We start from the raw sequence: 13,977 nt of genomic DNA on the forward strand, positions 1-13,977 counted from the left end.
CAACTAAAAAAACTGTCATCCAGAAACTCTATCACAGAAACACCCAGATTAATGATTGGCCAAGTATCTGGCAGCCAGCGGCCCAGTCCAGCTGATGCACAAATTAACCATCCTAAGGGGGAAGACAGGGTAAGGAAGGAGACACAAAACTAAGGGAATGTGTGGTTCTGAGACTGTTGAGTGTAGAGCTGGAGACCTGTCCTGGCGCGGGCCGCCTGATAACAGTGTCCTGCAGTCACGGCCACACCCTTGATCCATGATGACAGGGGCAGGGACACCCTGGTCCAGAAGAGCTTCTCTGCTTCCTATGGACTAAGTTGGGAGTGGATCAGGGTGCAGGTATCCTCTAGGGGTCCCAGCTGCCTCTGCTTGCAGCCAGAGAAGGGCCCGTGTTTTCATTGTCCACAGGGAGCCGGACATACTCTGAGACCAGTGCCCTCCTGATGGAGTCTCCGTGCTAAGAGATTTTCATCCATTCCCTTATTTCTTCACACGGCATGTTTGACCTCCTTCTCGATGATGGGAAAACAGACATGAGAGATGCCTCAGGGGTCTCCTGGTCTGGGGGGTGATGAGGCAGACACTGACGTGGTGTGATGGACGCCGAGTGCACATGGGTGCTGATGCTGTGCAAGCATGTGGGATTCCTCCCTCAGCCCAAGGGGTCTGGGGCACGAAGTGAAGCTTCTGTGGTGCGTTGAGGAGGGCTGGAACCTGGGCAGAGGGTTGGAGCAGAAAGGGTGCGTATGACATATGTGATAGCATCTGACACATGGCTGCAAAACAGCATCGCACATCAGGGAACTGTCAACATTTAGTTAGGACAGTGGGTCTCAGCCCTGTAGCCCTTTGGAATCACCTGGAAGTGTTAAAAAAAAATCCTCATGCCTGTACCCCACCCTCAGAGATTTTTCTGTAATTAGCCAGGGGTGGGGCCCAGGCATATGCATTTTTGATTCTTTCTTTTTTTCCCCCTAAAGTGCTGCCAGGACTGAGAACAAGGAAGATGCTGGAGAACTTGGCCCTGAAGGGAGTCAGGGAGGATCTCTGCTAAGATATGGCCCAGAATCCGAGCTGCCTTTGGGGAAACAGGGAAGACTCCCTCAGAGCGCAGCTGAGAAATAAAGACCTGCCTCTCCCCTACTGGGGCTTCGTCTGCCCTCATAACTGTTCCTTTTGAGCTGCTTTTTCTTATTCCCCATGTAAAAGCGAAAGTCAGGTGGGAAATAACAAAACAGGCAGTAAAATAAAATAAGCTGAAAGATTACTCAATAAAAAGAAGCAATAAAATGGTAAAAGCAGGCCGATGCAGTAAAAACTCCCAAACTCAACCAGACAGAATCACCGCCAAGGGCCAGACGATAAAAGCAATAGCGAAATGGACAGATGTAAGTGGTCAGCATTCAATGCATGGAGTCAGAGAAGGAGGATTATTTCCATTTTACAGAGGAGCCAAACGAGGCTTGGGCAGACTAAGTACCATGATTCCAGGGGCAGGGCAGGGTCTCAACTCCACCTGATAGATGAGGAAATGGTGGTTAACGCCTCCAGACTAGAGAGCTCCTCGGGGCAGAGCAAGACATTGAACTCAGGTTTATGGAACTCAAGTCCAGACTCTTTCTCCTGAATCAAGGCTCAAGCCTGGCCACACCCTGGAGTCATCTGGGAGCTTTTAAGAAACCCTGATGACCAATTACTTTTTTCCAAAGAAGGCACACAAATGATCAGCAGAGGCATGGGGAAAGTGCTTCGCATCACCAGCATCAGGGAAATACAAATGGAAAGCACAGTGGGATATCCTCCCTCCCGTCAATGAGGCGGTTTTACAAACTTGTACACATCCCAGAAGACAAGTGTTGGAAAGGATGTGGAGACACCGGAACTCCTGTGCACTCTGGTGGGAGTGCAAAATGGTGCAGCCACTGTGGAGAAGAGAGTGGAGGCCGCTCAAACCGCCACAATAGCACCAGCACGTGTGCCAGCAATGCCACTGCTGGGTGTTTACCCAAAAGAGTTGAAAGCAGGACCTGGAAGAGATGTTTGCAGTCCCATGTGCAGTGCAGCATGGTTTAGAATGGTCGAGAGGTGGAAACACTCGGACGTCCATGGACAGATAAACGGATAACGAAGTTGTACGTTTCATACACACAATGGTATAGTATTCAGCCTTAACAAAAGAAGGAAATTCTGCAGTGTGGGACAACGTGGATGACCCTGGAGGACATGGTGCTAAGGGAAATAAGCCATTGACAGAAAGACTAATACTGCACGATGTCACTTTCGTGAGGCATCCGACAGAGTCAAGTTCACGGACTCGAAGGGTGGAGGGGCGGGGAAGTGGGGGGCTCCCGATGCGGGGGCACACAGACTCAGGTAAGCGGCATGAATGAGCTGTGAGAGGTCTGCTGGGCAGCACTGTGCCTGTAGTCAGCGGTGCTGCATTGCTCACTCGGACTTCTGTTGAGGGCACATCTCATGGTAAGAGTGTGAACCACAGTGAAATTATTTTAAAGGAAAGAATGAAAATAAACTGACTGTTGCAGCAGCAGCCCTCAGTTCTAACCTGGTCGGTCTGGGGTGGGGCCCAGGCAGAGAGGGTGCAGGTGGTGCAACTTCCCGTGTGTGTGGCTGTGCCTGCTCTTAGTCATCAGTGTGCCTGTGTGCTGAGCACTCTGAGTCCTCACACTTGGCGGGAAGGCCTAAGCATCTATGAAGATGTTTCAGGAATTGTTATTCCTACATGAGACCTGAGGAACCTGAGAGGTTAAGTCACTCTTCCTGGGCCACCCAGCTGGTAGTCAGCTGCACCTGGGTTCCTGCTCTAATGGCTGTGCCACCTGCTTTCCCTGTGGGGCCCCTGTGGGACACACGTGGTGGTCACATGCCTTTCCATTTCACTTCTGTGTCCCTCGAGCTTTAGTGTCCACAGCATCATCTTTGTTCCAGGCTTGTCCACACCGAACAGTCATCATCCAGATGGAGAAAAGGGGGTGGTGTGCGGCTCAGCATTCAAGACCCTTCTGCCAGTGACAAGGGTTTGACGGAGAAACAGGTGGTCTGGGAAGGTGGTGGGCCCGGCCAACGTGCTGGGTAATCACCTGAGGGGTGTGTGAGGAGGAGAAAGGTCGTGCTTTAAGGTACTGTGTGTGCATGTGTGCGTGTGTATGTGTGTGTGCATGTGTAAGTGTGTGCATGTGTGTGTAGAGCTGGGCACAAGAAGTTGTGCTTGGATACTCCTCATATGTTCCCAGGGATCTGGAATTGAGGAGTCAAGGGCACTGGTGAAGCTCAGTGGGTGAGAGATGGTTCTAGAAATGAGCTCACAGAACTGGGATGTTCTAGAAGGTGCTACATCAGTTTAGAGTCTGCCCTCTCCGATCATTCTCTTAAGGCTGGTGTCTGGGATCCCGGCAGGACCAAGGGTGCTGGCCTGGCTGACGCCAAGGTTTGGCACTGTCACTGCTGTGTCAGCTTTGGTGGGAACCACACCTGGTCAGTGAGCCTCCGTCCCCTCTTCCTGCAGTTGGTGACAAGGTCCCTGGGCGGGTCTGGCCAGTGAGGGGCGTGGAAGGAGAAAGTTGGTGGTCAGAGATAGGGGCATCCTGGGCTGGGAGAGGGCTGAGTTCAGAGAGAGCAGCCATGCTGGCAGGTGTCTGGTCTCTGAACCACCCACCTGACGCCTGATGACTGTGGACCTGCTGTGGAATGCTCAGGATAAAATTACGATTAAGTCACTTTGCCACAAAAAGTCAAAGCCAGTCTCTGTAGAGCAGCCAACTTCATTTCTTCATCTAAGAATTGGGGATCATAACCATATCCCCCTTGAATAGTTGAGTGGATTAGATGAGATCAATCCAGAAAACATCCAGAAAAGGCTTGGCACAGAGTCTGCCAGGCTTGAAGAACTCAGGTTCATTGTCTTCCTCCCCTTCCTTCCCCGCACTTGATGGGAAGGGCACATACTTTGTGGTCGCAACTTCAGTATGTTTCTGCTGAAACAGCACCCATTGAACAGCCACTGCATACCAGCCGGTCTGCTAGCCCCTTAGTAGATAAAGAGAAACAACACAGCCATTGATCTTTGCAAGTTTACCTGGTGCTGGGAAGACTGACATAGATCACAGTCCAGTGTGGCAGAGGAGGGGCAGAGGGACAGGGTGCTCTGGGGTGTTGGGGAGCAGTGGCTTGCCAGGAGTGTGTTGCTGGAGAACTCATCTCAGAGATGGGACCCCTGAAGTATGAGGAAGAGTGAGCCACGCAGGGAAAGGGGAGACACTCTGTGCTAGACAGCAGGGGCACCATGAGGGGAACAGGTGGCAGTATCAGAACTTAATGTGAATGAGGGAGGAGAGGTCCAAAGGACTGAGTCATGGGGGTGGGGCTGTGGAGTGTGCTTAGGAGAGAGATGCAGGGAGCCTTCAAATGGTGCTAGGGGCTTTCTGATTAAAGATTTCATTGTGGAAAGTGGGTGGAGAGTGCTTTGGAAGAAGAGCCGGGACTGGGTAGAAGAAGACCATCCTCACACCATGACGTGGTGTGAACTAATGGCAACACGGACTCTCGGAGGGAAAGTGGAATCCACGGCACCTTGGGACTGGTTGGTTGGGCGAAGGAGAGAAAGACTGAAGAACAACATCCCTATTTCCAGTTTGAAAAACATCATGGGTGGAAAACCAAGAATCTTTTAACCAGGAAAGGGGAGACATAAGGAAGAGGAGATTTGGTGGGAACATGAGTTCTGGTTTGATGTGCTTAGTTGGAGGAGACTGGGGCCTCCAAGCGGAGATGCACAGGAGGCAGCAGCATGAAGGGCTGCTTCTCAGAGGAAGGTGTCCTATAAAGGCCCCGCCTGCAGGTCGGTGGGCAACCTCCTGAGGTGGAAGAGAAGAGGGCTGAGCGTAGAATGGCTTGGAAGCGTAGCAGCATGTACGACCTGGGCGGGAGTGGATTCCACAAGGGGAATGAGCAGCAGTAGTCTGAGAGGAAGGCGAGAACCTGGGCCAGGGGAGCATCGGAAGCTGAGAGAGGCAGGAAGTCCAGCATGGAGGGGTGGTCCCCATTGTGAGTGCTGCTGGGAGCTCCTGTCAGACAGACCTGACGAGGGTCCACGGGAGTGAGCGGAGCCATTTCTGGACCGTGGTGGGGGTGAAGCTGAATTTCACTGGGTCGAAAAACAAATGGGAGGTGAGAAAATGGTAATTTTCCCCCTAGAAGTTTAGATGAGAAGAGAGGGAAAGAAACAGGTCAGGGTAGACAGTGACAAGAGTGAAGGGAAGGTGTCTTGTGAGCTGGAGATAAGTCTGCCTATGGGCGCAGAGGAAGATGGAGCTCTTGAGGGTAGATGCTGAGGATGCTGAGAGAGGAGGTGGCCCTTGGAAGAAGCTCAGCGACAGGAAAAGGTGAAACCCAGAGCTTGGAGCAAATATGGGCCTCGTTGAAGGTAGAGGCACCCCTCCACACAGCAGAGAGTGCTGTGAGGGTGCATAAGGCCCCTGATGTGTCTGTAAGAGTGATGGGTGAAGGCAGAAAGAGGAAGGGAGTCTCATAGGTGACCACCTTGCTTTTCTCCCTGTTGAGGCAGGAGGTGAGGCCTTTGGAGCAAACAGGTGGGACATTGCAGGGAGGGTGGCTAGAGGACAGCAATGAGGGTCTTCAATACCCTTTGAGGGACATGGGAGAGAGAAAGCTGACCAAAGACAAGCATTATGTCAGGTGCAATTACTTCATTCATAGCAGAAATTAAAACAAAGCTATTTTTAGTGCAAAGAGCCAAGTTCTCTGTGTGCCTTTCTTTTTCATTCATTTTTTTAGTACTCCCATGAGTCTGAGTTTTTAGTGTCCTCATTTTATGGATGATAAAAATGAGGCTTGGGAAGTGTCCAAAGTCAGAGATGTCATAAATCGTAGAGGTGGGCTTCAAACTCAGGTCTTACAGCAAAGTCACATCCATAACCCTCTTCGCCATCCGGATGACTACCAGCTCTAGCAGGAGGAGGTCACGTGTTTGCACGGAAATCTTTTATTGAGGTTGTGCCACTGTTTTGTTTTTTGACCTTGTGAAGGTGGAGGGTGAGCGTGCTGCGGTGGAGTTCACAAGAGACGTGGAAAGGTTTGGCAGAGGTGGTGGTCAGAGAGAGACTGGAAGGTGGCCAAGTCGGGGAATATTGGGGTGATGATGAACGCAGGGGTGACAAGGCCATGGGAGCGGGGGGTGAGTCGGAGTGGAGGAAGAGGTCATAGCTAGATGCGAATGTCCTTTGCCATATTGGGGACTGGCCTCCAGAGCCAGAGAGGAGAGGCCTGGGCGCAAACCACATGGGCTGAGCTTCAAGGCAGGAGGGTCTTTTGTAAGGCGAGGGTTTAGAAGGGGAGGTGGGTGTGGAGGAGAGTTCCACTGCCGCCTGGGGGACCTGTATGTGTGGGAGAAAGAAGAGTGTCCACCAGAGGGCTACAGGGGACAGTGTTCTGGGGGATCTCCTTTCAGTCAGGCCAGGAGATGGAGGCTTCATGCTGGAAGAGAATTTCCTATGCAATTGGGATTAGAGACTGTTTCACACCAGTGACAATGCTCAGCCCATTCCCTCTGGGAACATCCACTTGTGCCCATTCCCCAGGAGGACTTTGGATTCACATAAATTTTGGTCTCCACCCAAGCTTTGCCCCTTACTAGTTATGAGATCTTGGGCCTCGGGATTCAGTAATGCCTGGCATGTAGTGTGGAGCTCAAGGTGTGTTCATCTTCTCCCCCAGTCCCCACCTCTTCCCTCAGCTTACGGGATAAAGCAGGATGGCAAGGAGAGCCGCTGGCCTTAGGAAATCTCCTGAGTATCTGAGGCTCCATCAGGGGTGCAGGGGCTGGATGGCAGGGTTGGAGCTGCCTCTCCTTTTGCAGGTTTTTCCCATCGTCCTAAGGGGTGGACTTCCTGAGAGGACGACCAGGGCCGCTGAGCTGCCTGCCATCCCAAAGCCCAGCTGCGAGCCAGTGTGGTGTGGCTCCACCTCAGCCACCTGCATGGAAGCCAGGCGGCAGCTGTGCCCACCTGGGGTCCTGTGGCTGGCCTTTGCCTCTCTGATAAGCTGTCTGCTGGCTCCCTGCCAAGCCAAGGTCTACAGTCGCTGTGAGCTGTTCAGGGTGCTACAGACTTTGGGCCTGGAGGGATACCAGGGCTACAGCTTGGCTGACTGTGAGTACCCCTCTTTCTTGCTGGCCTTGCCCCCTCCCATCACCTCTTTCCTCTTCCTCACATCCCCCTCCCCCTCACTCAAGGGGTGTGGCCTCAGGAGATTTCTGAGTCTCAGTCTCATTTGTGAACAAGGGCTATATGAGGTTGCAGGTAGGGAGCACCCAGCACTGATGGAATACATAGTACGCAGGCATCAGCCGCCAAATCAGAATCACCCCTTCATTTCCTCAACAGCTAAAGTCAGGATTCAAAGGAACAGAACAGTTTAGTCCCCTAATCTTTATCTTGGCATGGTGTGCAGGCATTCCCACTGACGTCTGGGGCAAACTGTGTAACCCACAGCACTACAGAACTTTCCAAGCTCTGGCACTTTTGGGAGGCTGTGAAGTACAGCCTCATGTGGACGGGCCCATTTTCCCCTCATTCTAGCCCCCTCTGCAGGTCCCACCTGCATATTCCTAATCTTGCCTCGAAAGATTTAGTTGTCATTCATTCCACAGACATTTCTGGGGCTTCACTCAGTGCAGAATAGTGAGACAATGGGAAGATTGCTGGCCCAGGGGCAGGAGGCCCGAGGTCCAGGCTTGACTCTTGCTATTTGTTAGCTGTCTGTAGCCTTGAATAAGTCAGTTTGTCCCTCAGAGCCTCAGTGGACTGGCCTGTCCAGTACAAGGGAGGGCATCTGTCCTGACCACCTCGAAGCAGGCGTTGAAGCTCAAAGGAGCTAACAGGTGGGACCTGAACTGTGAGCTGGTCGGGGTTGGCCTTGACCATGTGACCCACAGGCCTGTGTCTCCACCCTATGCAGGGATCTGTCTAGCTTATTACACAAGCGGCTTCGATACAGAACTTGTGGATCATGAACCTGATGGAAGTACGAACAACGGCATCTTCCAGATCAGCAGCCGGACATGGTGCAGAAATATCAACCAAGAAGGCCCCAATTGGTGCCACATGTACTGCACAGGTAGGCTGGTCCTGAGCCTGGGGCTGGCTGGAGCCAGGCCTCTGCCCAAGCCCTTTCTTCTTTCCAATTTTGTTTGATCCTCTTGCCTTTATCTCTGGGTGGGGACTTCCTTCCATCCTGCTGGTCCTACCAAGGAGAACAGGATGAGGCAAATGATGAGGGTGGATCCTCCATGAATTAGATTTGGGGTGCCAGGTGGGAGCCTGTTCTGAGACTTAAGGGGATAGAGTGGGAATTACTTCTAATAAGGGATGAAAATGATAGAGTGAGACCTGACCTTCCAGAGGGGTCAGGAGACAGGACTGGGCTTAGGATGGAAGGCTGTGTGTGTGTGTGTGTGTGTGTGCACCAGAGGAGAAAAAGACACACAGACACATTCTTCATTTATGACCATCTCGGACCCTGTTCGCTCATCATGTTTCTCTGCCTCACACCACAGACCTATTGAATCCCAACCTCAAGGACACTGTTATCTGTGCCATGAAGATAAGTCAGGAGACCCAGGGTCTGAGCAGCTGGTGAGTAACTGGGCTGGAGCCCCCAAGGGGAGGTGGCCAGGACTGGGGTACAGCAGAGGGAAATCACCTTTTCTGAGTGTCCGCTCTGTCCCAGGCACCATTCTGTGGCTCCACAGTTTCATCTGCACACTTTCCAGTGGCAGAAATTTCTAGCACTGAAGAGTTTACAGACAACACCTGGAGTTTCAGGTTGGATAAGCCCCTCACTGGGCATCATGGCACCAGGCCAGGCTCTCCCAGGCTTTGCCTCTGTCGGGATGCCTGCGTCCAGGCCCACTAAATCTTTGTCCAGCAAACCTTTTTTGACTGTTTTTGATCTGTGGCATCTTCATCTAGCTCACTTTTATGTAAAGCCACGGTGCACGATAGATGAAATACTAAATCCCCTACTGGAAGCAGGGTGGGCTCTCCAGAGCCTCTCCTTGTCAGCCTTCACTTTTCTGCATCTTTCTCACTCAATGGGCAGCCCTCTTCCCTGGCAGCACACTGGGATGCACACCAATGGGGCACCAGACTAGATCTCTGGTTCACAGAGGGTCCTCCAGGCGGTGGCCCATAGCCGCCCAGGATCTCTGGTGGGAGTTGCACTGACAGTCTGCAGCCTCCTTTACTCCCATTTCTGGATGCAAGACAAACAGGGGCAGCATGTGGGGACGGTAAGACACTCCAGGTAGCTGGTGCCACCAGGTCCATTTACAGATGGGACAGTCAGAAGGCTGGTGAAATGACCTGAAGGCAGGAGATGTCTAGGGAGGAACTAGAGGCAGAGGGACCAGTGGAGGAGCTTTCACAGGAGCCTAGGTGAGCGTTGAGGGGTCAGGACGAGGACAGTTCCCCAGGGGATGGAGAGCAGAAGGGCTGGGAAGGAGGGGCTGTGGGGAGGCCTAGGGACAGCAGCTCTGTGGTCAGGGAGGGAAAGGAGAAGGTGAACATGGCTGTGAAGGTAGAGATGGGCCTCAACAGTGGCCACAGCTTTGGAGACATGAGGTTTGAGAGCAGCTGAAGCCCTAAAAACTGGATGTGGAGCCAGGCAGGTTAAGCAGGACATGGCGCACGTGTATCAGATCAGAAAGTGTGAACCTGGCTCAGCAGGAATCCAAGGACTTGAGGCCTTGAGGGTGCCACCCTGGGATGGATGACACTGGTCCTTTGGGGTAAATCAAAGAACAGCTCTCTTTTGTACACTGCAGTGAACTGATGGCATGTATACTTTCTTAGAGGTGGACAAGGCTGATAGGCAGTGGTCCCAGAAGGTGGAAAGCGTGCAGCTTACCCCTCCCCGTGCACACAGGGAGGACTGCTCTGTGCTGGGTGCTGGGCTTCGGACATGGCTGAGACCCAAGTCCTTGCCTTCAAGGGGCTCACAGTCTAAAGGAAGAGAAAAGAACCCAGTGGACCACGCTGGTTTGATAAAGCAATAGAGGTCCCTTAGGGACACTCCTGGTCATTGGGCCCTTTAGCATTGCCATCAAGGAGGATGCTAGTTACCAAACTGGAACCCCTGGGAACTGGGACCAAGGGACCCCAGAACCCCAGGATCGAGCTGATCTTCCTCACTATGCCAGCATGAGGCTGGAACAAGGCACGGCCCTGAGTCTATAAACTCCCGTCACCTACAGTTGAAAGACCCAGGAGAACTGGGTGTGGGTTCAGCTCTGTTGTTCACTAGCTGTCACCCTTGGGCAAGTAAATTTGTATCTCAGTCTCAATTTTTCATGTGGAATACAGGGAACATAGTATCTGCCCCATCTACCTTACAGGGCTGCGGGAGGGGGCGGGGACAGGTGAACGGGGGATGGATGTGCCAGTGCTCTGTGTAATGTAAAGGGGGCATCCTGTCTACAGAGGCAGCACAATGCAGGAAAAGAGCATTGGACTGGGCCCCAGGACTCCAGGTCTTTGCACTGACCCCCGTGTGAAGTGGAGCAAGTGACTCTGTCACCCTGTTGGGAATAAGGAGGCTGTGTAGACAACTATTGTTAAGGGCCATTCTGTTCCTTTCTAACTTCTTGTAGGCAGTTCTGTGCTAGGTGACACAGTGTCCTTTTCTCTCTTTTCCTTGCTAGCCCTTTTGTTCTCCTCACTTCTGGTTTAGAGGGCCAGCCTCCTTCCTGCTCTTCTCTGAGCAGGGACTGAAGGCTACAGCTGATTGGCCTCTCCTCTCCCCACTCTGCATCCTCAGGGCAGCCTGGAGGAATCACTGCCAGGGCCAGGACCTCAGCGACTGGGTGGATGGCTGTGACTTCTAGGATCCTGTCTGGGTGGACCGGGCCAGGCCCTGCAGGCGGGGACATGTGGTTTGGATCCTGCCCCAGGCAGGAAGACAAGCCAGCTAATAAAGAACTGTTGGACGTAAGTGTGTTTCTCCGCTGTCACTGTGTTTTCAGGTGGCTTGTTGGAGCCAGAGCCTCTCAGGTTTTCCTCCCCTGTCCACCTGGTAGGGCCTCAGGTAGGCTCCAAATGCCTACCACAGAAGGCTGGCCTCCATTCCTGGGGGCGGGACCATGGGAGGGGGTTCATGCCTCCCTTGAGCACACCTGGCAGAGTTTCCTAGATTCTTTACCTGAATGTAGGTTTGCCAGGTTTAGCAAAACAAGCAAACAAAAAAATAAACAATGATAACCAAAACAGGATGCCTGAGTTATATTTGAATTTTGGATACACAACAAATAACTTTTACTCTGAGTATGTCTCATATTTACATTAAAAATGATTTGTTGTGTGCCGGAAATTCACATTTAGCTGGGTGTGCCACATTTTATGTGGCAATCTTCCTGAGCTTGGTGTTTGCACCTTTGGCTTGTTCGAGAGGGCTCTTACTTTCTATGACTCTGGTCCTGGAAGGTGTCCACAGTGCCTTGTCCCTCTGGCTGGTGACTGCTCACACACTGCCAGCCGTCAAGGGCTGGTGCACAGTGACTGGGTACAACCACCTGGGACTTGAACTAGAACTCTCACCCTGCTGTCCCGTGTCATCTAGCAGCAGGACATTCAGCTGCCACTGATAGTGATGGTGGCTGTCACATCCAGATAAAGAAACCAGCATTTTCCCTGTGCCCACTGCTCGGAGGCTGGAACATGGGGTGGAGGGCACAGGCGTGTCCCAGGCGGCCCACGGGCGCTCTCCCCCTGCCTCAGTGTGTTGGAAGCTCAGCAGCAGCAGCCCTGGCTCCCTCTGACCTAGAGCTCAGCGCCGCAGGTGCCTTGGGAGGGACTGAGTGTGAAGAGGAAGGTGGGCAGAGGCCCAGGGTCACTGTGGGTGTGGTGGCAAGAACAGCAGGGAGGTGATGTCTGAGAGGCTGAGCCCTGAGTTCTTTATAGATCCTTCTGGAAAGGCCTCAGAGAACCCTGCAAGGTACTGAACTGCTGACTGAGGCATGGCTGGTGACACCCAGGGAGAAGAGGGGCTATGAGGTTGACCAACCCTCCCTGTTCACCTGCCATCTCCAAATGCCCCTGGTCACACCAGAGTGGTGGCTGAGCATCCACAGTTGGTGAGGCAGGCCCGTTTCCTTCCCCTGCTGGTCGGTATCAGGCCACTGCCATCCCCACTGTGTCCGTCGCCAGCTTTTGGTCCTGCAGCCCAGTGGAGCTCTTGAGTTCATGTCAAGGTGATGATAGATCTTGAGGGCTGCTCACACAGTGGACAGTGATGAGGGACCAGCTTCTTGCTGCAGTTGGGGGTTGGAGGGGGGTCAGCGACTAATGGATTCATTCTCATCCAGTCATAGGTAGGGAGATGCTCACCTCTCTTTAACATTAAAGCAAACGTGTGCCTGCCACGTGCCGTGCCTTATCTAATTTCGACCCTAGGGCAATAACTGTGAGGGAGGTACCATTTTTATCCCCATCTTACAGATCAGGAAACAGGCTCAGAGGAGATGTTTGCACCCAGGCCAGTATAATCCTGTGTGTGCTCTTAGTCACTGAGAGGTGGCTGTTTGGGTCACCTGCAGTCTTCTCTCTCACTTGGCCAGATTCTCGTGACCCACCATCGCTGTATGATTTGTAGCCTCTACTTCAACTTCATGTTGGACTTCCATTGCCTGCGACCACCTGATGGCTCCAGTGAGTGTCATTTGCCCAGAAGCAGGTGGAATGAGGTCTTTGGAATCACAGGGAGGGTTGCCAAAAGGCCTTGGAGGCTCTAGGCTGCATAGCCTCAGGGTCCCTCAAGTGGTGCTGAGCAGGGGTCAGGCCTGGACCAAACGTCCTGGGGAGCTGGGCTGGGTGGTTGACCAGGAGCAGGTGGAGATGCAAGCCGTGCCCTGAATGCTGGGGTGAGCTGAGTGTGCTCTAAGGGGGACTGAGCTTGATATTGTTTGGTGCCCACCAGTCACTTGGTGTTGGGCTTCTTTAATTTGGATGTAATTCCGTTTGAAAGGAAGCCATGAAGTCTGAATTACACTAAAGACAAGTGGCCCGTAATTGTGGTGTTAGCCAAATGAGCCACTTCCTTAGAGTCACGGTGTGGAGAGCAGCTTCAAGGAGGCTGGACGTCCGAATTTTCCATACCAAGGCATCACTCACAGCCATTCTAGGGAGGGTTTTGTTTTTTTGTTTTTAAACAAAAAGCATCATTGCAGTTCTGCTCAGAAATGTGTGAGATGTCCACAGTGGTGCATGTCTGAGGCACAGCAGCAGCCAGAGGACTTCCTGCGTGCATTTCCTGGGGCCGTGGGCTCAGTGGTGGCTCATTGCTTAAGAACCAGGCCACAGGGATATTTGCAAAGTGAGGCTACACGTGCTTTCTCTGTCTGCTGGTCTCCTCAGCCCTCCAACTCACCACACACATAAAACAGTTTTGTGAAACCACAGCTCCCAGGTTCTCCGTTCACGGCCATTTTCTGCTCCTTCATTCATTTTGCCATCTGTGAGGACTCACTAATGCACAAGCTGGAGCAGGTGTCAGTGGTTTAAAAAATTATGTGAGAAGAAAACTCAAAATTTGTCAAATCCTGTCTGTCCTTTCCCTCCCTCCTGTGAGTGGAATACGGCAGAGTCATGAGGTCAGGCTAGGAGAAGCAGCGCTGACTGCTCCTGCGGTGCTGTGGCGGGTTCTCCTGGAGGAGAGTTCATGCTCTCGGCTCCAGGGTGGCTCTGCCAGCATCCGTGCACCCCTCGGGGCCCACAGACAGGCTCTGGGGCTCCGGGACCCTCCTCAAATTGTGTGCAATTTTATGTATATGTATGTGACCATGTGCATTGTTTTCTGGGGAGAAAGTTCATAGTTGTCACCTTATTTTTAATCCATACAAGATCAAGGATAACGTTTTACAGGAAGAAATAAAAAGAAAAGATGGAAAGT

General features: G+C 52.5%; 1 protein-coding gene across 1 annotated transcript; it reads left to right on the top strand.

Annotated features, from left to right (window-relative positions):
- The first annotated feature begins 1,378 nt into the window (after window positions 1–1,378).
- On the top strand, window positions 1,379–10,918 carry LOC112308675 (sperm acrosome membrane-associated protein 3-like). The gene is given in 6 exon segments (XM_024564983.2): window positions 1,379–1,388; window positions 6,913–6,987; window positions 6,990–7,184; window positions 7,993–8,151; window positions 8,591–8,669; window positions 10,852–10,918. Coding segments are annotated over 6 exon segments (585 nt in total).
- Window positions 10,919–13,977: the final 3,059 nt, after the last annotated feature.

This window comes from Desmodus rotundus, chromosome 9 (genome assembly GCF_022682495.2).
Source record: "Desmodus rotundus isolate HL8 chromosome 9, HLdesRot8A.1, whole genome shotgun sequence".
In the NCBI taxonomy this organism is placed as follows: domain Eukaryota; kingdom Metazoa; phylum Chordata; class Mammalia; order Chiroptera; family Phyllostomidae; genus Desmodus; species Desmodus rotundus.